The 23,813-nt window shown below is 65.2% G+C and overlaps 3 protein-coding genes across 4 annotated transcripts; 2 read left to right on the top strand and 1 right to left on the bottom strand.

The window, feature by feature from the left end:
- Positions 1-1,221: 1,221 nt before the first annotated feature.
- LOC114002433 (poly(rC)-binding protein 2) lies at positions 1,222-7,207 on the top strand (the record flags this gene model as incomplete). The annotated part of the gene is made up of 5 exons (XM_039389366.1): positions 1,222-1,294; positions 1,750-1,788; positions 2,728-2,780; positions 3,378-3,547; positions 6,617-7,207. Coding segments are annotated over 5 exons (372 nt in total), but the record flags the coding sequence as incomplete, so codon positions are not given.
- A 754-nt stretch (positions 7,208-7,961) lies between these two features.
- Positions 7,962-17,595, bottom strand: MAP3K12 (mitogen-activated protein kinase kinase kinase 12). Its single transcript, XM_027748404.2, has 14 exons — positions 17,522-17,595; positions 15,262-15,610; positions 14,726-14,909; positions 13,780-13,971; positions 12,837-12,995; positions 12,358-12,516; positions 11,964-12,072; positions 11,585-11,694; positions 11,062-11,178; positions 10,699-10,836; positions 9,836-10,283; positions 9,515-9,585; positions 8,990-9,239; positions 7,962-8,128 (listed from the first exon to the last, which is right to left on the bottom strand). Exons 2-14 carry the CDS (start codon positions 15,587-15,589, stop codon positions 8,036-8,038), a joined length of 2,358 nt encoding a protein of 785 aa, XP_027604205.1. The 5' UTR covers positions 15,590-15,610; positions 17,522-17,595; the 3' UTR covers positions 7,962-8,035.
- Positions 17,596-17,879: 284 nt separating this feature from the next.
- TARBP2 (TARBP2 subunit of RISC loading complex) lies at positions 17,880-23,760 on the top strand. Of its 2 annotated transcripts, none has more exons than XM_027748407.2 (9): positions 17,880-18,473; positions 19,997-20,166; positions 20,939-21,038; positions 21,534-21,617; positions 21,766-21,838; positions 22,198-22,315; positions 22,410-22,537; positions 22,820-23,009; positions 23,345-23,760. In XM_027748407.2, exons 2-9 carry the CDS (start codon positions 20,007-20,009, stop codon positions 23,500-23,502), a joined length of 1,011 nt encoding a protein of 336 aa, XP_027604208.1. In that variant the 5' UTR covers positions 17,880-18,473; positions 19,997-20,006; the 3' UTR covers positions 23,503-23,760. The 2 variants fall into 2 exon arrangements, with proteins under 2 accessions (XP_027604208.1, XP_027604206.1); XM_027748405.2 differs by lacking the exon at positions 17,880-18,473 and adding an exon at positions 19,128-19,160.
- The last annotated feature ends 53 nt before the right edge of the window (positions 23,761-23,813 follow it).

A 23,813-nucleotide genomic window follows, 5' to 3' on the forward strand; every position in this document is an offset into this window, starting at 1 on the left:
GGCTGCCACCGTTTGTTTTTTTTTTTTTTTTTTTTTTTTTTTTTAAATTTTTTTTGGTTGTTTTTTTGGGGGGGGACGGCACCGATTCTGCCCCTCCCCGTACCCGCCACGTCAGGCCAATTCGAGTAACCGCCAGCCTAGAAACTGCTTGTGACAGCATTTATCCGTCCCCTGCCTCTCCTGCCCCACTTCCCTCGCCCCGGAGAACTCTCCACCTTGGCTCTCTGACTTCCTGGCTAGTTGAAATCTGTCTGTCCCTGGGTCCTCCCCCCCTTCCAAAATTTTCTCCGTGCTTTCTCCACTCGAGCTGTTCAGCTTGGGCTGAATGCTCGATCTGATCCGAGCCCCCCCCCAAAAAAACTCGCCCCCCTCAGTTGGCCTTCCTGCAGCCAGCTTCACCCAGCCTCAGAGCTCTCCCTGGATCCTCCCCCCACCTCCTCTCTGACACTTCCCTGCTCCTGTTATATTTTTTTTCCAAACCCACCTCTCCCTGGCTTGGCATTTCACACCAGCTCCGGCTTTTCCCTTGCCCCCACCCCCTTGCTCCTCCTCCCTGAATTCGGCACGAGAACACCCCCCCCAGCACACGGTGGCTCTGTCACGGTGGCTCTCCCGGGGCAGGGGACAGCTGGCCCAACGAGTGGGCGCAGGTGGCAGTCGGGGAGGGGGTTGGATCCGGCCCATCCCAGGCTGCTGCCAGCCTGGCGGGTCCGTTCGGGAGAGGAGGGACCATCCCGGCAGCGGCCGCCTCTCCCGGTGCTGTCGGACACCTCCATCCTCTGGCACCCATCCTCATCCCGTAGGGGCTGGTCTCTGCTCCTGGCACCTTAGAGCAGTGAGGGGGGGTCTGACGCGCCAGGCCAGGGGGGAGAGGGGCTAGAAGGAAACCGGGCTGGAAGAGCTACTCCTTTGGCGGAGCCGAGCCGCGCTCTGTCCCCGTTCCCTGCCGCTCCCCCGCAGTGCTGCGAGCACCTGCTCCCTCCCGCTCCTCTCTGCTTCTCTTCCTGAGCTCCTCCAGACCTCGCTGCACCGAGGGGTGGGCACAGCCCCCAGCCCACCTTGGCCTCCGTGCGGAGAGGGCCGGGCCGCGTGCGGAGGGGCCGGGGCGGCGGGGCCGGTGTCCGCGCGGGCGCGCGTGCGGGGTGAGTCCTGGCCCCCCCTGGCCTCGGGAAATGGCTAACGCCAGCCTTTTCTCTTTTCTCTCTCTCTCCCTTCCTCTAGCTGACCAAGCTGCACCAGTTGGCAATGCAACAGTCACACTTTCCAATGTCTCATGGCAACACTGGATTCAGTGGTATGGAAACTCCTTCTCTCCGTGTGCGCTAGCGCGGGCCGGAGCCCAGCCCAGGCTGCCCCCGGCTCCTCCGTGGGGCTGCGCTCGCGCTCAAAAACCTAAACCCAAACGTTCCCCCGAGCTGGGCCCGGCCAGGTAACGATTGTTGTGATGTCTCTGGGGGCTGCAGGGGTAGGGACGAGCCGAGCCCGGCACAGGCAGGGCCTCCATCCGTGCTGCTTCCCTCCCTCATCCCCCCCGTACTCTGCCAACGCACTGGGAGACCCCCGGCCTGCAGCACCCGCTCTCTCCCCTCCGGCTACTCCAGGCCTGAGCAGGCAACTGCTGAGTTGTACCAAATTTGCTTTAGATTTGCTAAAATGGCTAAAAAACCCAAGAAAGTGGAAAAAAAAAAATACCCGTTTGGGGCTCTAAACTTGAGACAGCCAAACTCATTGTGACTTGTATCTTAACAGGCATTGACTCCAGCTCTCCAGAGGTGAAAGGCTATTGGGGTAATGATCCAAACACACAATCTGTAGTTACTCTGTTGTGTATTGATGCTGCCTGGGGTCTCGTTCTCCCTGATAGATGCTGCCCACCTTTGTGCCCAGAACGGGGGGGAAAGAGGGTTGAGGGGAACCCTAGAAGGGCTGGAGTTGCAGCCTGACTCAGCTGTCCATGCCCTGGAGCTCAGCTGGATAGTGGAGAGCAGCAGGATTGGGCAGAAGCTCAGCTGTCCCAGTGAGCTGTGGGTCCTGAGCTTCCCCCCCCCCCCCAAAAAAAAAAAACCCACACTGAGAGGAGCAACCCCCAGCCAAGGAGGTGCTGGAGCTGTCAGGAGCCGGAGGTGTGTGGGGACAGCACAATGTCACCTGCTATGTCCCCAGAGCGCTGCCTGCCCCTCACCCAGAGCCTCAGGGTGAGGTCTCGAGGCTCCCACCGCTCCCTCTAGCAGGGAGCGAGCTGGGAATGGGGGGAAAGTGAGAAAACATGGAAAAAATGCACCTGGCACACAGGCTTGGCCCCGTGCGAGGCATGAGTGGCCTTGCAGCACTGGCTGGCGTAGCACTGCCCTGCCAGGCTGCAGCGAGGAGGAGGAGGAGGAAGGAGGGGTGATGTAGCCCTTGGAGGTTGGTACTGGAGTGGGAGCAGAGCTGAGTGCCCGGCTGGAGCCCCCCAGTGCCAGCACCCTGCTCCTGGATGGAGGACCCTGCGGCGACACACGGGGAGGGGACAAGGAGGGGAGAAATCGGGGGGGTGAGTGAGGAGCAGGGGGGAAGCAAGGAGTGGGTGGGGAGCAGCGGGGGGTTGGAGTGACCTCCCAGCCTGCTCTGCCCTCCCCAGCCTGCTCGGAGGCCTCCCAGGCAGCCTGAAGCTGGCAGCACTTGGGGTGCTGCACCCCCAGTCTGTCACCCCCCTCACCTGCCCCCCCCCTCTCTGTCTCTGAGCAGGTTTGGATGCCTCTGCTCAAACCACCTCCCATGAACTCACCATTCCAAACGATGTGAGTATCCCAGGGGCGTCGGGGGGTGGAGGCATCATGGGCAGACAGCTGCCCCTTGGCCCTGGGGGTCCCCAGGATCTGCCCCTCTTAACAAAAGGGGTGTGGGGGGCCTGTTCTCAGCTTTAAAGCTGCAACAGGCTCGTGGCTGCACTCCAAAGTGCCACCTCGGGCCACTCTGGCTGTCACCACATTCCTTATCCCCCTTCCAGTGAGCTTGAAGGCAGAACCCCCTTTTTCAGCCTCTTAAACTCCCTCTTCCAACTCCTCAACCCCGTCCTCCTCCCCCCCATACCAAGTAATCATCCAATCATGAGATTGTTAAGGTTGGAAAAGGCCTCTCAGGCCACCAAGTCCAACTGTTCCCCCAGCACTGTCAAGGCCACCACTGAACCGTGTCCCCAAGGGCCACACCCACGTGCTTTGGGACACCTCCAGGGACAGTGACCCCCCCACTGCCTTGAGCAGCCTGGGGCAGGAGCTGCACAATTCCCACGAAGGAATTTTCCCCAGTACCCGAGAGATGCCAGGCAGGGGGGTGAGGAGGATGAGGGTTAACTAATTAATTAATTAATTAACACGGCTGCTGCCTCCCCTCAGCTGATTGGCTGCATCATCGGGCGTCAGGGCGCCAAGATCAACGAGATCCGCCAGATGTCCGGGGCGCAGATCAAGATTGCCAACCCCGTGGAAGGATCTACTGACCGGCAGGTGACCATAACTGGATCTGCAGCGAGCATCAGCCTGGCCCAGTATCTAATTAATGTCAGGTGAGTCCCCGCTGACGAGGTTCCGGGGGTTCCCAGGCTCCCCTCCCTGTGCCCCGCATGAGGGGAAGGGGTTTTCTCCCTCCCACCCCGTGTTTTCCCCTGTTTCCTTTCCCCCTTCCCTGTGCCTGCTGCCCCAGTTTCCCCACTGCGATCGCCTCCGGGGCTGTGAGACGCTGCAGGGTGATGGATTTGGCTGGAAAAGCTCCGGCCGTGGGGCTGGGGGGAGTCTGTGGCTGCAGAAGGAGCCTCTTGGTGGTCTCTGCTGTTCCACTGCGGTGCTGAGGGGTGACAGGAGGGGCTCCCTGGCCCTGCTCCTGGGGATCCCAAGCATCCCAGGGGGATGCTGTCATCCCAGAGAGTGGCTGGTGCTGCTGGCAGGGCCTGGCTCTGCTCTGGTGCCGTGGGTAGCAGTGGCAGGGCCTGGTCTCAGGCCACCCGTGTCCCTGTGTCCCGTGTTCCCTGCCCTGAGCCAGGAGTTGCACTCTCCCTCCCCCAACTCCACACGCCCCAGAGGGGCTGGGGGTCCCTGGGGCCGTGTCCCTCATCTGGGGGTCCCTGGGGCCGTGTCCCTCATCTGGGGGTCCCTGGGGCCGTGTCCCTGCTCCATGGCAGAGCAGGAGCTGCCAGTGATTGTCTCTGTTTTTTGTCTCATTCCCTTCACGGTGCCCAGGGTGTGACCTCATGGCTGAGCCAGGCTCACTCCCAGGGGTGGGCATGGGGGGTCCCATATGTGGCTCAGCCAGGCCTGGCAGTGCCACTCCCCTCCCCTCTCCTCCCTCCTTCCCTCCCTGCCCTCCCTCCCCCTCCTCCAGCTCGGCTCCTGTTTGTCCTGTGCTTTTTTTTTTTTTTTTTTTTTTTTTTTTGTTTCGCATTTTGTGCCGTTCCTTCCCTCCCACCCACCCGTGTTTTGTTTTGTTTCTTTTTTATTTTTTTTTGTTTGTTTTTTTTGTTCCTTTTCTCCTCTGTTACAGTTTAGAAAGCGCTAAACCCTCCTCCCAGGCAGCCTCCGTCACGATCCCTGACCACCTCAGCATCAACCTCTCTCAACCCTCCACCCCTTCTTCTTCTTCCTCCTCTACCACCACCCCCTCGCTCGCCACCGCGGGGGCCTCCGACGCACCCTCCAGCCTCCCCAACCCTCTTCCGACCGCCCCTTGTGTCTCCAGTCTGCTTGGCATGAAACCTGTCCCTCTCCTGGCGCTAAATGTCGTGTCTGCGGCCAAAGGGGCCGCGGCGCCCGCCGTGCCCTGTGTCACTAACAAACTGAAAGCGGAGAAGCAGAGGTTTTCCCCTTACTGAGGCTGCTCGGGGGACCCACACAGGGGTGGCAGCACCGGGACCCTGTAGAGGAGACTTGGAACAGCAATTTTCTCTATTATCCTCTTTATTTTTTTTTTTTAATTTTATTTTTTTCTCTTTTTTTATTTTTTTCTCTTTTTTTCTCTCTTTTTTTTTTTTTTTTTTTTTTTTTTTAAATTTTCCTCCTTTTTACTCCAAAATCTGAGCTTGTGCTGCTCCTCGAGCAGAGTTTTCTTGCCGGCCGAGAGAGACTGTGTCCCCTTGTCCTGTGATCGGTCGATTCCTTCTCTGCCTGCCTGTAGCTGTCGCTTGTTACTTTTCATTTCTCCTCTCCTTTTTTTTTTTTTTTTTTCCATTTTTTGAGTAGCTTGGTTGCAGTTGTGGGTCGGGAGGGGTGGGAGGGCGGAGGGAGGGAGGGGGAATACATGATTTTGGGGGGGTTGGAATTGCATCCCCGGGGCCTCACCTGTCCTCTCTTAACTGTCTGTACCTGTAATAAAGTTGCCACGGTGAGAACCTGCTCTGGTAGATCTGTGCCGAAGCGGGGGGCCAGCCCCGGGGGGGTCCCCTTCTTATTGACCCCTCTGCCACCCAGATTGGGGTGTGTGTGTCCCCCCTCCCTCCTTAAATTGCAGGGAGGGAGAAGCTTTGAGCCACCTCGGAGGTGTGGCAGCTGTGCTGGGGTTGGGTTTGGGGGGCTCAGAGATGCCCTTGCAATGTCTGTGTGTCCCCTGCCTTGCCCCCCACCCTCCCCCTGCCTGAGGGGTCCCTGCTGGGGGTTCACCCCCCACTCCCATCGCACTCTCCCTTCCCTGCTGCCTCATTCCTGCCCCTTGGGGTCCCCCTTCCCCTGAGTTCCCCCTCGCCCCCAAAAGCTTGGAGCAGAGCCAGCCATGTTCAGCCTGGACACTCCCTCCCTCCCCACCAGCCCCCTGGGAGCCCCTCAGGTGCCTTTTGGGGGGAGGCAGTGCCCTGCACCCCCCTCCTCCCCTCCCTTTCCTCGCTGCTTGTGCATAAACCACCTCCCTCTGCACCCCAAAACCCCCTCCCCTCCCTCCTGGGGGGTTCCCTCTCCAGGTGCTCCCCACGGGGCTGCCTTCCTCCCTACCCGCCTCCTCCTCGGGGGTCCCCTCTGGTGCCCTTTCCTCATTCAAGGATCCCCTCTGATGCCCTTTCCTCATTCAAGGATCCCCTCTGATGCCCTTTCCTCATTCAAGGATCCCCTCTGATGCCCTTTCCTCATTCAAGGATCCCCTCTGATGCCCTTTCCTCATTCAAGGATCCCCTTTGATGCCCTTTCCTTGTTGAGGGGCCCCTCCCCACCCTTTCCTCACTGGAGAGTCCCTTTGATGCCCTTCCCTCATTGGGGGCCCCTCTGAAGCCCTTTCCTTGTTGCAGGGGGGTCCCCTAATCCCTTTCCTCATTGGGGTGGGTCCCTCTGACACCCTTTCCTTGTCAGGAGGGGCCCCTCTGACGCCCCTTCCACATTAGGGGGGGGTCCCTGAGATGCCCTTTCCTCGTTGCAGGGATCCCCTTTGCCCTTTTCTCACTGGGGGGGTCCCTCTGACACCCTTCCCTCATTGCAGGTGTCCCTCTGATGCCCCTTCTTCATTTTGGGGGGGGGGGAGCCCTTCCTCATTTGGGACTCCCTCTGATGCCCTTTTCTCATTGCAGGGGTCCCTCTAAAGCCTTTTCCTCCTCAGTGGGGGGCCCTTCTGACCCGCTTTCTTCCTTTGGGGGGGTCCCTCTGACGCCCTTTTCTCGTTGCAGGCTCTCCTCGGAGACCGGGGGCATGGGCAGCAGTTAGGGGGGCCCCGGACCCCCCCCAGCCTCGCCATCCATCTGCGGCCCCTTTAGCACCGACCCAGGTTTTAACTAGTTTGTACATTTTCGGTTCCTCCAGCCTCGCGCCACTCACCAGGTTCAGTTTGTTTCATTTTTGTTCTGGTTTTTGTTTTTGGGGTTTTTTTTCGGGTTTTTTTGAATTAAAAGATAAAAGCATTTTAATTCCTTTCGTTCAGCTCTCTTAAAAAAAAAAAAAAACTGCTGAACCCCAAATCTTAGTTTTATAAAGCTTCTCCTCTCCTCCGCCCCTTTCCCGCACCTCCCCTCCCTTTCTCCCCCCCCCCTCCTTTTTTCGGCTCATGAAGTTTCTGTTTTTGTCATAAAATGTTAAGAGTGGAAATTAAAAAAAAAGGCAAAAAAAACCCAAACCCACAAAAAAGAAAAAAACACACAAAAAAAAAACCATTTCAGTTTAGTTCTGTAACGTCAGGAAATTTTTCAAAAAAAAACTGAATAAAAAGATGGACTGGAGCTTTTCCTTGTGAATAGAACCTGCAGGATATTTTGGTTAATGGATCTGCCTGTCTCCGTCTTTATTTGAACCCCCTTGGCTCTTCCCAGTGCTCCCAGTACAGCCCCCTTTGGGTTCCCCCAGGAGAGAGAGAAACCAGCCTGACTGGCATTTGGGATCCTTCCAGAGTGTGGGGTTAAACAGCCCAGTGCTCCCAGTATGGCCCAGCTTGGGGATCCCTCTGCAGTGGGATAAACTGGCCCACTGCTCCCACTTATGGCCCAGTTGGGTTTTGGGGTCTCACTGGACTGACATAAACCGGTCCTGGGGCGGGAACTTTGATCCTCTGGATGCGTTTTGGGGGTGTCTCTCCTCTCCCAGTTCCCTGCTAACTGGTCTTTAATGGAAACTGGTGTCCCAGTTGGTTCTGTTCACTCTTTCCTTTCCCCCCCTCCTTCCCCCCAAAATCCCATGGGTGACAATCCTCCCCTCCTCTTCCCTGAGTGTCTGCCACTGCCCAGTGTTCCCAGTGTCACCAGTAAAGAAAGGCTGGGACTATCTGGGGGGCTCAGCCCCTTATACCCTGTGCCCCCTCCCTCGAATCAGGGGGACCCCTCTCCACCTCTACGGGGTTGTTAGAGTAGGACCTTCATAAACAAATGAGGGAGACAAAACACCCTCTCCCCCTGTTCTTTGCCCCACTACCCCCCCAAACCACCTTGCAGTGCCCCCTCAAAGCCCCCTGCCCACCCCCCCCCCAAAAAAAACCCCCTTGCAGTGCCCCCCACCCCGAGGCAGCAGCAGCAGTAGAGATCGATAGATATTTATATAAATATTTGGGGCTGTACAAGTGAGGGGGTGCAGGGGGTGGGGGTGTGAGGGGGGGACACAGGTCACAGGCCCGGGGGGGCTGTGGGCCGGGGGGGCCCCTCGCCGCTGCCTGAGTGGTCGAGCTCTGCGCTGTCACAGTCCGAGTCCTCGGAGACCTTGGGAGGGGGGGACACAAACGGGGGGGTTAAACATCCCCCTTGCCCTGCTACCCCTTTCCTGGGGGACCCTGGAGACCCCCTTCCCCTTGCTAACTCCATCTGGGGGGACTCGATGGAATCCCCCACCCAGCATCCCCAACCCAGGGGGATCCCCATCCCTGGTGGGGCCCTGGAGACCCCCTTCCCCTTGGTAACCCCATCTGAGGGGGCTCAGGGGACCCCTCCATCCCCAACCCTGGGGACCCCCTTCCCCTTGCTGACCCCGTCTAGAGGGGCTCAGGGGACCCCACCATCCCCAACCCAGGGGGACCCCCATCCCTCGTGGGGCCCTGGAGACCCTTTTCCCCTTGCTAACCCCATCCAGGGGGGCTCAGTGGACCCCTCCATCCCCACCCTGGGGACCCCCTTCCCCTTGCTGACCCTGTCTGGGAGAACTTGATGGAACCCCCCAACCCAGGGGGATCCCCATCCCTGCTGGGGCTCTGGAGACCCCTTTCCCCTTGGTAACCCCATCTGGAGGGGCTCAGGGGACACCCCCACTCCACCATCCCCAACCCTGGGGACCCCCTTCCCCTTGCTAACCCCATCTGAGGGGGCTCAGGTGACCCCCCCCACCCCAGCATCCCCAACCCTGGAGACCCCCTTCCCCTTGCTAACTCCATCTGGGGGAACTCGATGGAACCCCCCACCCCAGCATTCCCAACCCAGGGGGACCCCCTTCCCCTTGCTAACCCCGTCCAGGGGTGGCTCAGGGCACCCCACCATCCCCAACCCTGGGGATCCCCACCCCACAGTGCCCATCCCTGGGAGGGCTGTGGGTGCTGCCCAGCACCGGCCCAGGGTGGGTGGGGGCATCACCTTGGGGCTGAGCCCCCCGTGCCGGCGGCCGGGCCCCTCGGGGGGAGCCGCGTCCAGGGGGATCTCGGAGCCCTGGGAGAGCAGGTCCTCGGAGCGGTCGTCGGGACGCTCGTCCGTGTTGGTGCTGCCCACGTCGGGGGTGGCACTGTGGGAGGGCTCGCTCGTGTGCCCCTCGTCCCCGTCCCCATCCGAGAAGTTCTCCGAGCTGAAGGTCGACAGCGACTGGCGCTTGCTCATACCCGGGGGCCACCTGGGCGGGGGGCGAGGGGTGAGGACCCAGGTGCCTGGGCACCCACAGACCCCTCTCAGGTGTCCAAGCACCCATGGACCCCCCCCACCCTGAGGACCCCCATCATCTGCACACCCAGAGCACTTCCCCCCACCCCCCCTCGAAAGACCCTGGACACTCCCACCCCAAAGGACCCAGTGCTCCCACTCCCCTAAATGACCCCTCCTCACCTGGAGGAACCCACATGTCAGTGCCCCCCCCCCCCAAAGCACCCATAGAGGGGGGGCAACACCCACCTCTGCCGCAGTGGCAGCTCCACCTCACTGTCCACTTCACCCTCCTCCTCCTCCGATGAGACCCCCCGCTTCTGGTGGCAAAGGAGGGGGGTGTTGGGGTCCTGCTGCCCCTCAGGAGGGACCCAGGATCCTGAACTCCCCACCCCACCCCAGGAGGGACCCAGGAGTCCTGACCCCCCCACACCTCCTCAGGAGGGACCTCCCCCCAAACCTCTCCCTGGAAGGACTCCACCCCACCTCCCACTCCTGGGAAGGACCTGGGGTTCGTGCCCTGTGTGCCCCCCCTCCCAAAAGAGAGACCCGGGTGTCCGGGGGTCTCACCTGCCCGCGGGTGACGGCCGCCCGGTACAGCAGAGCCGCGGGGGTGAGGTGCTGCCCGGCCCCCCCTTTCCCCCCCCGGCCGGCCCCGCTCTCCCGTTCAGGCTCCCCGGGAGTGGGGGGCTGCGGCGGGGGGGACCCTTGGGTGCCCGTCGCCCCCTCGGGTCCCGCGTCAGGTACCGTGGCCGGGGGGGCACCCGCGGCCTCCAGGGTGCCCCCGAGGATGTCGGGACTGGCAGCGGTGGCGGGGGGCACGGGCAGCCCCCGGGGGGTTCCGGCCTCGGGGCCCAGCTCCCCGCAGCCCCCCCGGGGTCCCGCTTTGCGGTGGCGGCCCTTGGCCCGGCGGCTGCGCCCGGGGGAGGGGGGGCCCTTGGGACACCCCGGCAGGGCCACCTGAGCCATGGCCGCGTCCAGCTTGGGCAGCAGCACCTCCGGCTTCAGGATGTCAGGTCTGGGGGGGGGATTGGACATGGGGAAGGGCTGTGGTTGCGGACCTGGGCAGCCAGGAGCCCTCCCCACCCAGCCAGGAGGGACCCCCATGTCCACACCCCACCAAAAAGATTCCCCCCTCCAAGGGCCACCAGCATCTGCAGGCCCAACCCCCCTCCCCCAAAGGACCCCAGACTCCCACCCTGAGATCCCCAGGAATCTGCACACCTAGAGCACTTCCCCTCACCAAAACCAGACCCAGACTCCCCCACCCCAAAGGACCCAGGGCTCCCAAATCCCCTAAACAACCCCCACACCCAGACCCCCCACCTGGAAGAACCCCCTTGTCCATGCCTCCCCCCTCAACCCAAAGCACCCAGACACACAACCCCCCAGCACCCTCCACCCCAAAGGCCCCAGGGGGACCCCGGGCTCACCTCTTGCCGTGGGGTGAGAGCTTCTGGGGGACGTTGCGTTTCTTGATGAGGGTCTCGACGGCGTTCCCGTGCAGGAGCCCCCGCGGCGCCCGCGGCTTGAAGAGCCCAGGGTAGCGCTTCTCCAGCGCCTGCTCCCTCCTGCCATGGGCCACTCGTGGGCAGCAGCACAGGGCACGGGGCACAGGGGCTTGGGGGGGGGGTGGCTGTGCCCTTGGGGGGCTGGTCTGGAGCTCAGGGTGAGCATGGGGAGGGCATGGCCATGGGGTTGACACAGGGTTGGCCATGGGGTGATCATGGGGTGATCATGGGGTGGGCAAAGGGGGTGCTGGGGGTGCTGTTGAGTGCCAGGAGTGCCCAACTCACCTGAGCAGCTCCTTCTCCTTGAGCTCCAGCTGCAGCATGAGGGCACTGAGCTCCATGTAGAGGTTGTTGGCGCGCTCCAGCTTGCGCTCGTAGTGCTCCCGGATGTCCAGCGCGTGCCTGGCCCCCCAGGACACACAGGGCATTGGCACACACACCCCATGGCACCCACCATGTGCAAGGACAAGCACCCACAGACCCCCACAGCAGCCACCGTGTGCAAGGACAAGCACCCACAGACCCCACAGCACCCACCATGTGCAAGGACAGGCACCCACAGACCCCACAGCACCCACCATGTGCAAGGACAAGCACCCACAGATCCCACAGCAGCCACCATGTGCAGGGACAGGCACCCACAGACCCCCACAGCAGCCACCATGTGCAAGGACAGGCACCCACAGACCCCACAGCACCCACCATGTGCAAGGACAGGCACCCAACAGCCCTCTCTGTACCCCAACACCCGCTGGCACCCCCTGTCCGTGGTCCCCCCCCACCCCAGTGCCCCCGGGCAGGGCCCCACCGGAGCTCCTCGCGCCGGCGGTTGATCAGCTCCTCCTCCAGCCGGTGCAGACACGTCCCCTCCGACTTGATCTTCTCGAAGTGCAGCTTCACCTCCTCCCGCCACTCCGCCTGTGGCACAGGGGCACCGGCTGCCATGGCCACCGGGCACCACAGGCACCAGGCACCCAGGGCACCGGCCACCACAGCCACCGGGCACCCAGGGCACCGGGCACCCAGGGCACCAGGCACCAGCTACCCGGGGCACTGGGCATCCTGGGCACCAGCTGCCACAGGCACTGGGCACCCAGGTCCTGGAATCCCGGGGTGCTGGGATCATGGGGTCCTGGAACCCTGGGGTGCTGGGATCCTGGGGTCCCAGAGTCCAGGGTGCTGGGTACCTGGGATTTGAAGTAGGTCTCCTGGGGGGTGGAGAGGACGTCGGCGGAGGCGATGTCGAGGTGCAGCAGGATCTGGCGGAAGGACGGCCGGTTCCGAGGTTTGCTGTTCCTGGAGGGGGGGAGCAGCACGACTCTGAGGGGTGCTGGGGGTGCTGAGGAGGCTTTTGGGGGACCAGGGGCAGAGAAGGGCACATGGGGCACCCCCAGGGTGAGGGGGCACCTCCTTTACGACCAGGTGTCCCCCCTGCCCTGCCCACATTGGGGTGCCAATGACAGGCCCCACGGTGAGGTCCCCCACGGCAGGGCTCATCCGTGACACGGGTGCCCACGGCATGTCCCCAGGGTGGGCTGTCCCTGGCAGGGTGTCCCCCTGGGGTGTGCCCCGGGCACTCACCAGCACTGGCGCAGCAGCACCTTGAAACCATCGGGGCAGCTGGAGGGCACGGGGAGGTGGAGGCTGTTGCTGCCCACGCCCCAGATTATGGCCGACGAGTCCACGTCCTTGTAGGGGATCTCGCCCGTCAGCAGCTCCCACAGCACCACCCCGAAGGACCTGGGGGCACCCACAGCCCTGTCACCCACGGTGGGACACCCCCAGTATCCTCCTGCAGTCCCCTGGTCCCCCCCACTGCCGCTGCCCATCCTGGTGTCCCCCTTGCCCCCTGCTCCTGTGGCCCCTGACGTCCCCCATTCCTGCAGTGTCACTCCCAGTGTCCCCATCTCTGTTTCCCCCCAGTGTCCCTGGTGTCCCCACAATGTCTCCTGCCCCTGTTGTCCCCTGTGCCCCCTGTTGTCCTCAATGCCCCCCCAAAGCCCCGTGTGTTGCTGTGTCCCCAGTGCCACCAGAGCTCCCCTATGTCCCCATGTCCTCACCAGATGTCCACCTTCTCGGAGACGGGCTCGTTGCGGATGACCTCGGGGGCCATCCAGGCCACAGTGCCGGCAAAGGACATCTTGGTGCTCTTGTCGATGAGCTCCTTGGAGGTGCCGAAGTCCGAGATCTTCACCACGTCGTCGTAGGTGATGAGCATGCTGGGGGGCACGCGCTCAGCGCCACGCCAATGACACGCCAATGACACGGGCACGGCACCGCCGCGGGCATGCAACTGCTGCGAGCATCATCGGGTCACGGGCACGGCACCGCCACGGGACGGCACCGCCATGGGCATGGCACTGCCACGGGACAACACCGACACGGCACTGCTATGGGGCAACACCGACATGGTGACACTGCCACGGGACGGCACTGCCATGGGCATAGAACAGCCATGGGGCAACACGACATGGGCATGGCACTGCCATGGGACACTAACATGGACATGGCACCATTGTGGAACACCAACGTGGACAAGGCACCGCCATGGGACAACATCACCACAGGCATGGCACTGCCATAGGACACCAATACAGACATGGCACTGCCATGGGACAACACCGACATGGCACCACCATGGGACACCACCATGGCCATGCAACTGCCATGAGTGTGGTCCTGTTGTGGGGATGCCACCACCACGAGCGTGGCACCGCCACAGTCATGCAACTGCTACAGGCATGGAACCACCACGGTGTGGCACTGCCATGGACATGCAACGGTCACAGACATGCAACCGCCACGGGCACGGCACCGTCACAGATACGGCACCACCAAGGACACGCAGCTGTCACTGTCACGCAGCCCCCGCGGGCACGGTACCGCCACGGTCATGCACCCACCCCAGGCACGTCCCCACCACGGGCACGTCCCCATCGCAGTCACACCCCGGGGCACCCCCCGGCACCCAGGGGTGCTCCGAGCCCACCACCCCCCGCTCACTTGGGCGACTTGAGGTCGCGGTGGATGATCTTGTGCAGGTGCAGGTAGTTCATGCCGCCGGCGATGCCCATGGACCAGTCGACCAGCAGGGAGGGGGTGACCTTGCGCCCGGCGCGCAGCACCTCGTAGAGCTGCCCCTGGGCGCAGAACTCCATGATGATGCAGTAACAGGGGGCCTGGGTGCACACGCCCCTGGGGGCACAGCGGCACCTCAGTGCCTGCTGCGGGCCCCCAGTTCATCCCGGACGCCCAACCAGTGGGCCCCGTGCCAGTGCCCTGTGCCCGTGCCATGTCCCCCCCATGCCGGTCCATGCCATGCTGGGGGTCCCCATGCAGTGACACGTCGGTGCCCCATGACCGTGGCGTGTCCATGACCCCTGTGACCGTGCCCATGCCGTGTCCGTGCTGTGTCCATGCTCATGCCATGTCCATGGTCATGCCTATGGCATGTCCATGACCTCTGTGCCTATGCCCATGCTCATGCTCATGCCATGTCTATGTTCATGCCCAGGCTGTGTCCCTGTTGTGCCTGTGCCCATGCCATGCCCATGCTGTGTCCATGCCCATGCTGTGTCCGTGCCCTGTCCATGGTGTTCCCCATGCCCACACCACATCCATGGCCCATGCCGTGTCCATGCCCATGGAGTGTCTATGCCTTCACCCCTCATGCCCACTCCATGCCCATGCCTACAGCGTGTCCATGGCCTGTGCCCACATGTTCTAGCATGTTCCATGCCCTTTGCCATGCCCATGTTCTGTCACACTCGTGGTGTTCCCCATCACCACGGCTTTCCTGTGCCACATCCACACTCCATGACCCTGGCATGACCATGCCCCACACCACATTCCATGCTCCACACCATGTTCCATGCCCCATGCCCAGGGTGTCCCCGTGCCCACGGTGCCCCCGTGCCCCCACACTGGCACCAGCGGCCCCCCCGCTCACTTGAAGGTGATGATGTTGGGGTGCTTGAGTTTGCGCAGGTGTTTGATGTCGGTCTCCTTGAGGTCCCTCACCTTCTTCACGGCCACCTCCTCGCCGTGGAAGCGGCCCAGGAACACAGCACCCTGTGCCCCACTGCCCACCCACTGCAGGTCCAGGATCTCCTCAAACGGCACCTCCCAGGGGTCTGTGGGCACCCACGGCCATGGCACCCCCACAGCACCCAGAGCACCCCCACAGCCCCCAGAGCACCCCCACACCCATGGCTATGCCACCCACAACACCCCCCTTTGCCCCCTTGCCCCCTCACACCCTCCCTTGGACCCTCCTTTGCTCCTTTTCCCCCCCCTTCTTTTCCCCCCTTGTGCCCTTGCCTCCCCATTTGCCCCCTCACACTCTCCTTTACCCCCTCGCCCCCTCCTTTGCCCCCTCCTTTGCCCCCTCACACCCTCCTTTACCCCCTCTCCCCCTCCTTTGTCCCTTCCTTTCCCCCCTCGCCCCCCCATGCCCCCAGCCCCCCCGGCCCCGCGCCCCCTCACCCTCGGGCGGGTGTTTGTGCTCGGCCGCGTAGGCTTTGCCGATCATGGTCCACACGGGCTTGAGGCACCCGAAGAGCCCCTCGAGGAAGCCCCCCCCGGCCTGGCAGCGCAGGTGGGCGGCATCGGCCGCCAGCGGCCCCGCGGCCTCGGGGCCCAGCTCGGGGGGCCGGGGACCCCCCCGGCGCGGCCAGGCCTCGGGGGGGGCGGTGGGGGCGGGCAGGACGTCGCGCAGGACGCACTGGGTGGGCGTCAGCTCCTGCTCGGGGGTCCCGTCCGAGGGCAGCGCCAGCGAGGGCGACGGCGTGCGGGTCTCGTGCAGACAGGCCATGATGGCGGGACCCCCGCCCGCCTGCGGGGCACGGGGGTCAGCGGGGCGGGGGGGGCACCCCTCGTACCCACAGGCACTGCTTTACACGCATGTGGGCCCCTTTACACATGCGAGCCCCTTTACACACATGTGAGACCCTTTACATGTGTGTGGGCCCCTTTACACGCCTATGGGCCTCTTTACACACGTGTGAGCCCCTTTACACATGTGAGCCCCTTTACACACGTGTGAGACCTTTACATGTGTGAGACCCTTTACATGTGTGTGGGCCCCTTTACACGCCTATGGGCCTCTTTACACACATGAGCCCCTATGGGCCTCTTTACACACATGAGCCCCTTTACACACATGTGCACGCCCTGCCACCCACATCTGCACTCCTGCCATGTAAGTCCCTTCACATACATGTGAGCACTTTCACACACGTGTGAGACCCTTTACATGTGTGAGACTCTTTACACATGTGTGGGCCCCTTTACACACGTGTGAGACCCTTTACACGCGTGTGCACCCCCTGCCAGCCACGTCTGCAGCCCACATGTGTGCCCAACCTTTACACATGTGTGCCCCCTCCACTGTTGCACACTTGCCCCCTCCTCACCCCCCACATGGGGCCGGGGGACAGAGCCCTCCCCCCCCAGTGCCCACGGGTGTGTAAAGGCCACGTGCAAACGTGCCAGGGGAAACTGAGGCAGAGCGGGGAGCTCAGGGGGGCTCGGGGGCCGAGGGGTCCCGGGGGAACTGACCCGGCTCCTATTTGGGGAGGGGGGGCCCAGTTACCATGGCAACAGCGGGGCCAGCGATGATGTCATCATAAAACTGGGGGGGGGTGAGTCACCGAGGAGGGGGGTGTGGGAGGGGCTTAACGTCACCCCGAGGGACCCGGGGGGGGGCGCGACCCGCCCCTCCAGGTGTCGCGTGTGTCCCCCCGTGGTGACATCACGTCACGCGGTGACGTCATCCCGGTAAGGGATGGAGCCTTCACCCCCCCCCCCCGGGGAAACTGAGGCAGAAACGGGGAACCAGCGACCCGGGGGGGGGCGTTGGATAAACGGACTGGGGAGAGGAGGGAGTGTCTGTCGCGACATGCGACAGCGCCGGCCCCATGTCGCGACAGCGCAGAGCTGGAGGAGGGGAGCGGGGGAGTGAGAGCGCCCCCGCCGGCCCCACATGTCGGGACATGGCGCCCTGTCGCGACACCGGGGAGGGGGCGGGGTGGGGGGACGTGCGTGACGGGCTGCGGGAGGCACACGCGTGTGATGGGGGGGGGGAAGGGCAGAGCGGGGGGGGCACACGCGCGTGCAGGGGCCCGGGGGGGGCACACGCGTGTGTAACGCGGCCCACGCGTGTCGGGGCGCACACGAGCGTGAAAGGGGGGTCCGCACCCACGGGGAGAGGGGGCACGAGAGCGTGCAAAGGGCGCACAGGCGTGCGGGGAGGGGGGGGGGCGCGCGCATGGGGAGGGACACACGGACACAGGGACGCACACACGGACACACAGACGCACCTGCCGGCGTTGCACACGCGCGTGCAAGAGGTCACGCGCGCGTGCACGGGGGTGCGGGCACGTCTGCGGGAGGGGGGGTCACGCGTGTGCAAGAGCATCACCCCCGTGAGGGGGGGGCACACGCGTGTGCAAGAGGCCGCTCGTGTCCCCTCACCCCTCCCACCCCCCAAAGACCCCCCCAAACCCTGCAGGGACCCCGCGCCCGGGGCGGGGGGAGGGGAGGGCGCGGCCCCCCCGGGCCCTGTGGGGGCACCTGCAGGGGGGGGCGCGGGGGGATACGCGCCATCACCCGCTGTATCCCCGTTCGTGTCCCCCCCCATCCCGGTGCATCCCCAGTCCTGCCCCCCTCCCCCCCTCCCACCCCCAGCCCCCCCAATCCCGGCGCATCCTCCCGCCCCGCGGCCTCCCTGTGCCGGTGCCGGTACCTGGGGGGCTCCGGGCCTTGCGCCCGGGGATGCGGGTGATGCCGGGGGGGTCTCGGGGGGGTCCCGGTGCCGGGGGAGTCCCGGTGATGCTGGTGCTGGTGGGGCTGGGCCCGGCGGGCGGGGCCGGTACCGGGGCCGGGGCCGCGGTCGGGGCGAGCGGCGAGAACGGCCCCGCCCGGCGGGAACGGCCCCGCCCCGGCCCCGCCCCGCGCACCGGAGAGACCGGCACGAGCACCGGGACCCCTCCACTGGGACACCACTGGCACCGGAACCGCCCCCCCGATATCGCAGCGGGCCCCTGACACTGCACCGGGACCCGGAGAGACCGGTACGGAGACCGGGACCCCCCCGGACCCAGAGAGACCGACACGGACACCGGGACCACCCCCAGTACTGCACCGGGACCCCGATACTGCACCGGGATCCCCCCGGACCCAGAGAGACCGGCACGAGCACCGGGACCCCCCCACCGGGATACCACCGGCACCGGGACCGGCCCCCGATACCGCAGCGGGACCCCGACACTGAACCGGGACCCGGAGAGACCGGCACGGACACCGGGACCACCCCCAGTTCAGCACCGGGACCCCGATACTGCACCGGGACCCTCCTGGACCCGGGGAGACCGGCACGAGCACCGGGACCACCCCACCGGGACACCACCGGCACCGGGATCGCCCCCCCGATACTGCAGAGGGACCCCGACACTGCACCGGGACTCGGAGAGACCAGCACGAGCACCGAGACCACTCCCGATACTGCACCGGGCCCCCGATACTGCACCGGGCCCCCGATACGGCACCAGGAACCGACCCGACATCGGGACCCCTCGGCAGCAGCAGCGGGACCTCCAGGAGCAGGACTGGCCCCCCGGTGTCCCCAGGACCCTCCGGCACCGGGCTCGCCCGACCCCAGCAGCACACGGGGCACCAGCGCAGTCCAAGGACTCCCAGTGCGAGTGTCCCGCTGTTCTCAGTGCTCCCAGTGCAACCCCAGTGCAACCCCAGTGCAACCCCAGTGCTTCCAGTCCGATCCCAGTTTGGGTGTCACTCTCTTCCCAGTGCTCCCAGTGCAATCCCGGTGCTCTCAGTCTGATCCCAGTGCTCCCAGTACAGGTGCCCCTGCGTCACCAGTGCTCCCAGTGTGATCCTCGTGGTCCCAGTCTGGGTCTCCCTCTGTCCCCAGTGTTCCCAGTATGCCTCTCCCTCCATCCCCAGTGCTCCCAGTCTGCTCCCAGTGCTCCTCCTCTGACCAGTGCCACCTCTGACGCACCTCCCTCACCGCCTGTCCCCACTGTCCCCACTGTCCCCATTGTCCCCACTGAGGGGGAAACTGAGGCAGGACCCCGCCTTCCCCTCCAAGAGTCACGTGACCCGCTTTCCACCTCCTCCCCGCTTCCTCTACCCCCGCCTCTCCTCGCGCGAGGGATTGTGGGAATCGTAGTCCGCCGGCGGGGGCGGAGCCGCGTCGGCGCGCGGGGTGGGCGGCGCGACCGGACTACGATTCCCAGACCCCCCCGCGCGGCGCTCGCCTCCCGTGATGCCGCGCGCCCCCTGGCGGCGCGGGCGGCGGCCGGAGCGGCGGGGATGAGCGAGGAGGGGGCGGGCGGGGCCCGGCGGAGCGGCGGCGCCTTCCCCAGGTACCGGGACCCCCCCGGGACCCCCCCGCGCCAGGCACCGCCCCCGCACCCGGCACAGACCCCCCCGCGCCGCGGGGGTGGCGGGCAGGGGGAAGGGGCGACCTAGGCCGCGCCGCGGGGGAGGGGGGAGTGGGCGGCGGCGGGGAGGGTCGGGGGAGGGGGACACACGCGGGACTGTCCCCGTGTCGCCACGCGAGGGAGGGAGGAGGGGGGGACAGGTGTGTCCCTATGAGGTGTGACGGTGGCATCGCGGTCCCTGAGTCCCCGGTGGTGCCATCCCTGTCCCCGTGTGGCACTGCCACCCCCCTCCCCACGTGGTAGTGCCACCCCCATCCCAGTGTCCCCGGTGGTGCCACCTCTGTCCCCGTGTGGCACTGCCACCTCTGTCCCCCTGTCCCCAGTAGTGCCACCCCCATCCCCGTGTGGCACTGCCACCCCGTCCCTGTGTCCCCCTGTCCCCGTGCTGTGTGGCAGTGCCACCCCCGTCCCCTCACTGTGTGGGGGCTCCATCCCTGTCACCCCATTACACGCCAATGCTACCCCTGTCAACGTGTCCCCCCCGGTCCCTGTGTCCCCACACTACATGGCAGTGCCACCCCCTGTCCCTGTGCCACGAGGTGATGCCAACCCTGTCCCTGTGTCCCCACTCTTGCCGCCCCCATCCCCATATCCTAATGCCCTGGCACTGCCACACCCGTGTCCCTGTGTCCCCTCTGACCCACAGGGAAGCGGTGCCACCCCTGTCCCCCTGCTCCCTGTTGGTGCCCTCTTAGTCCCCGTGTCCCCCCCTGGTCTCGGGGGGTGGTGACAGCGCTGTCCCTGTCCCTGTGTGCCAGCCTGGAGCAGATGGTGGCCGCCAGCCCCGGGAAGACGCCCATCAGCCTCCTGCAGGAATATGGGACACGCTTAGGACGGACCCCTGGCTACGACCTGCTCAAGGCCGAGGGCCAGGCCCACCAGCCCAACTTCACCTTCCGCGTCACCCTCGGGGACATCAGCTGCACCGGTGAGACCCCAATCCCCCCCTGACCCCCCCAAACCCCTCCTGACTCCCACAAGCCCCCCGAGACCCTCCCAAACCCCTCCTGAACTGCCTGTCCCCTCAGGGACATCAGCTGCACCGGTGGGACCCCAACCACCCCCAGACCCCGCCCAAAGCCCTCCTAATGCCCCCCAACCCCTCCTGACTCCCCCAAGCCCCCCCAGACCTCCCCAAACCCCTCACGAAGCCCCTCAGGGACATCAGCTGCACCAGTGGGACCCCAAACCCCCAGCTCCCCCCAAACCCCTCCCGACCCCTGTGTCACCCTCAGGGACATCAGCTGCACTGGTGGGACCCCAAACCCCCCAAAAACCTCCCCCTGACCCGTCTGTCACCCTTGGGGACATCAGCTGCACCAGGAGGACCCCAAACCTCTCCTGACCCCCCCCAAACACCTCCTTACCCACCCCTGTCCCCTCAGGGACATCAGCTGCACCAGGGGGTCCCAACACCTCCACACCCAGGCCATGGGCCCCCCTCACCCCCCAGGGTTTCCCCCCATGCAGGGGAGGGTGAGGGGGGGGGGCACAACCTGGGGAGAGGTGACGACAGTGTCACACTTTGGGGGACTTGTCCCAGGGAGGAGGAGGAGGAGGAAACCCTGGGACCCCTGGAAAAGTGGGTCCTCATGGGGGATCCTCTGGGATGCTCAGGGGTCCCCTGGGCCTGCAGGAGGTGGGGTGGTGGGGAGGGGCCCCCTGGGTTCCCCCCCCTGAGCCCCCCCGGTGCCCCCCAGGGCAGGGCCCCAGCAAGAAGGCGGCGAAGCACAAGGCGGCCGAGGTGGCCCTGAGGCTGCTCAGAGGTGGGGGGGCCATGCTGGAGCCCCCGGAGCACAGGTGGGGGGTCCCAGGAGGGGCAGGGGGGGGCATTCAGTGTGTCCAGGAGGGGCTGGGGGGGAGTTTGGGGGGGTTGGGTGGGGGTGCAGTGCCCAGGCAGTCTGGGGGTACCAAGGGGTGAAGGGCACTTAAGATTTGGGGGGATCTGTGGGGCAGGAGAGCATCCAAGGGAGTTTAGGGGTACCCCGGGGGGACTTGGGGATCCCGTGGGATTTGGGATCAGTTAGGTTTGGGGGTACTCAGGGGGATCTGGGGGTGCCTGGGGAGGTCTGAGGGTACCCAAGGGGGTACAGAGGTACCCGTGGGGGTCTGGGGGTACCCAAGGGGTTCAGGGGTGCCTGTGGGGGTCTGGGGTGCCCAGGGTGTGTCTGGGGGTACCCAAGGGGGCCTGGGGGGAAGTGAGGGTACGAGGGGGGGTCTGGCGGTGCCCATGGGGGTCTGGGGGTGCTCATGGGATGCCAGCTCAGGCTTTAACATCTCCCCTTTCTCCCCCAGCTCTCCTTTCCCCCCAGAGCCCCTGGCTGAGCCCGGCCCTGCCGCCGCCCCCCCAGCCCCTGCCGTGCCCCCTCCCTTGCCCAGGTAACGGGGGGGGAGCACCCAGTGCCAGGATGGGCACGGGGGGCACGGTGTGTCCCCCAAACCCCCATCCCAGCACCCTGTTACCCCACTGTGCCCCCCAAGGCAGGGGGGGTGTGGGGTGCCCCCCTCATCCCTCTGCTCCCCACAGGGGGCCCCCCCTGGAGATGAAGACACCCGTGTCCCCCCCCCAGTCGGAGTGTAACCCCGTGGGGGCTCTGCAGGTGGGTGACACTCATTTTGGGGCCCGTTGTTCCTGCATGGGGACAGATCCCCGTTTTGGGGCTGGTTAACCCTGTTTTGGGACCCATTGTTCCTTCTTGGGGACTGTTATCCCCATTTTGGGGCTGGTTAACCCCATTTTGGGGCCCGTTGTTCCTGTTTGGGGACAGTTATCCCTGTTTTGGGGCTGGTTAACCCCGTTTTGGGGCCCGTTGTTCCTGCTTGGGGACAGTTATCCCCGTTTTATGGTCGGTTATCCCCATTTTGGGGCCGGTTATCCCCGTTTTGGGTGCTGCCGGCCCCTTTTGGGGCGGTGTCCCCGTTCAGGGGGTGTCCCTGTCCCAATTTCCCCCGTCCCCAGGAGCTGGTGGTGCAGAAGGGCTGGCGCCTGCCCGAGTACACGGTGACCCAGGAGTCGGGGCCGGCGCACCGCAAGGAGTTCACCATGACGTGCCGCGTGGAGCGCTTCGTGGAGATCGGTGAGCCGCGGGCCGGGGGGCACACGGGGACCCCCGGGGTGTCTGTGGGGATGGGGCAGGGTGTCCTGGCTCACTCCAGGGTGCTGGGCCCCAGGCAGTGGCACCTCCAAGAAGCTGGCGAAGCGCAACGCGGCCGCCAAGATGCTCGTGCGGATCCACAACGTGCCGATGGAGCCGCGCGACGGCAGCGAGGCCGAGGGCGAGGAGGACCAGTTCAACATGGTACTGGGGGGCACTGGGGAGCCCCGGGGGCACCCCGAGGGGTTAGCAGGGGTGCAGGCACCCCAAAGCCACCCACAGTGGGGGAGGCTGCACCCCCCACTCCACGGCCCAGTGAGTAACTTGGGGGGGACCCTCTGGATTTGGGGTCCCTGTGGGGTGGGTGAGCGTGGTCCCCGTGAGTGTCCCGGTGTTGGGGTCCCTGCAGTTCTCATGTCCCTGGGGGGGGCTCAGTGGTCCCGAGGGGTGTTGGCGGGTCCCTGAGTGCCCTGTGCCCCCCCCAAGACGTGCCCCCGGCTGGAGGGGCTGCGGGGCCGAGCCCCCGGCTGTACCTGGGACTCCCTGAGGAACTCGGCGGGCGAGAAGTTGGGGCAGCTGCGGAGCCGGGGGGGAGCCCCCGCGCCAGGGGGGGCCTGTGCCCTCCTGCAGGAGCTCTCGGAGGAGCAGAGCTTCGCCATCAGCTACCTCGACATCGGTGAGCACCTGGGACCCCCAGGACCCCCTTAAACCCCTCTGCTCCTCCCCAGGCACCCCCACCTTCCCCAGGGTACCCCTATGCCACCCAGACAATCCAGGGTCCCCCACTTACCCCAGGGTATCCCCACCCCACCTGGATACCCCCGGACCCCCTTGGCCCCTCTGCCCCTCCCCAGGTTACCCCCACCTCCCCCAGGCACTCCCATCTCTCCTGGGACACCCTTTCAGCCCCTCTGCCCCTCCCCAGGCACTCCCCCCAGCCCCATGGGTGCCCCAAGCCGGGCTCGGGGGGTGCTGTGGGGGTGTCGGGGTGACCCCTGGTGTCCCCCCCAGACGCGCTGAGCCTCAGTGGGCTGCACCAGTGCCTGGTGGAGCTCTCGACGCAGCCGACCACCGTGTGCCACGGGGCCGCCCCGTCCCGCGACGGCGCCCGCGCCCAGGCTGCCCGCAACGCCCTGCAGTACCTGCGCATCATGGCGGGGGGCAAGTGACCCCCCCGGGGGCGAGTGACCCCCCCCGGACACACCCATGGGTGCACGGACACCCCAGGCTCGCTGGACTCACGGCGGGGCACTCGGCCCCCACCCACCACCCCCCGGACACAGGGACCCGCCTGGGTCTGCGGATGGACAGACAGACGGACCTCAGGGCCCAGGGGCTCCCTCTGGCCTGGCCCTCCCCCGACAGCAGTGCCAGGAGGGTCCCCGGGCACCATCGGCCCCCCAGGAATAAAGCTGGGGGGATTTGTACTCCCCGTGTCAGCGTCTGCTTGGGGAGCTGGGGGGGCTGGGGGGCAGAAAGG

Source organism: Pipra filicauda, unplaced genomic scaffold (genome assembly GCF_003945595.2).
Source record: "Pipra filicauda isolate LSUMZ 115617 unplaced genomic scaffold, ASM394559v2 scaffold721_size132957_pilon, whole genome shotgun sequence".
NCBI classification, from domain to species: domain Eukaryota; kingdom Metazoa; phylum Chordata; class Aves; order Passeriformes; family Pipridae; genus Pipra; species Pipra filicauda.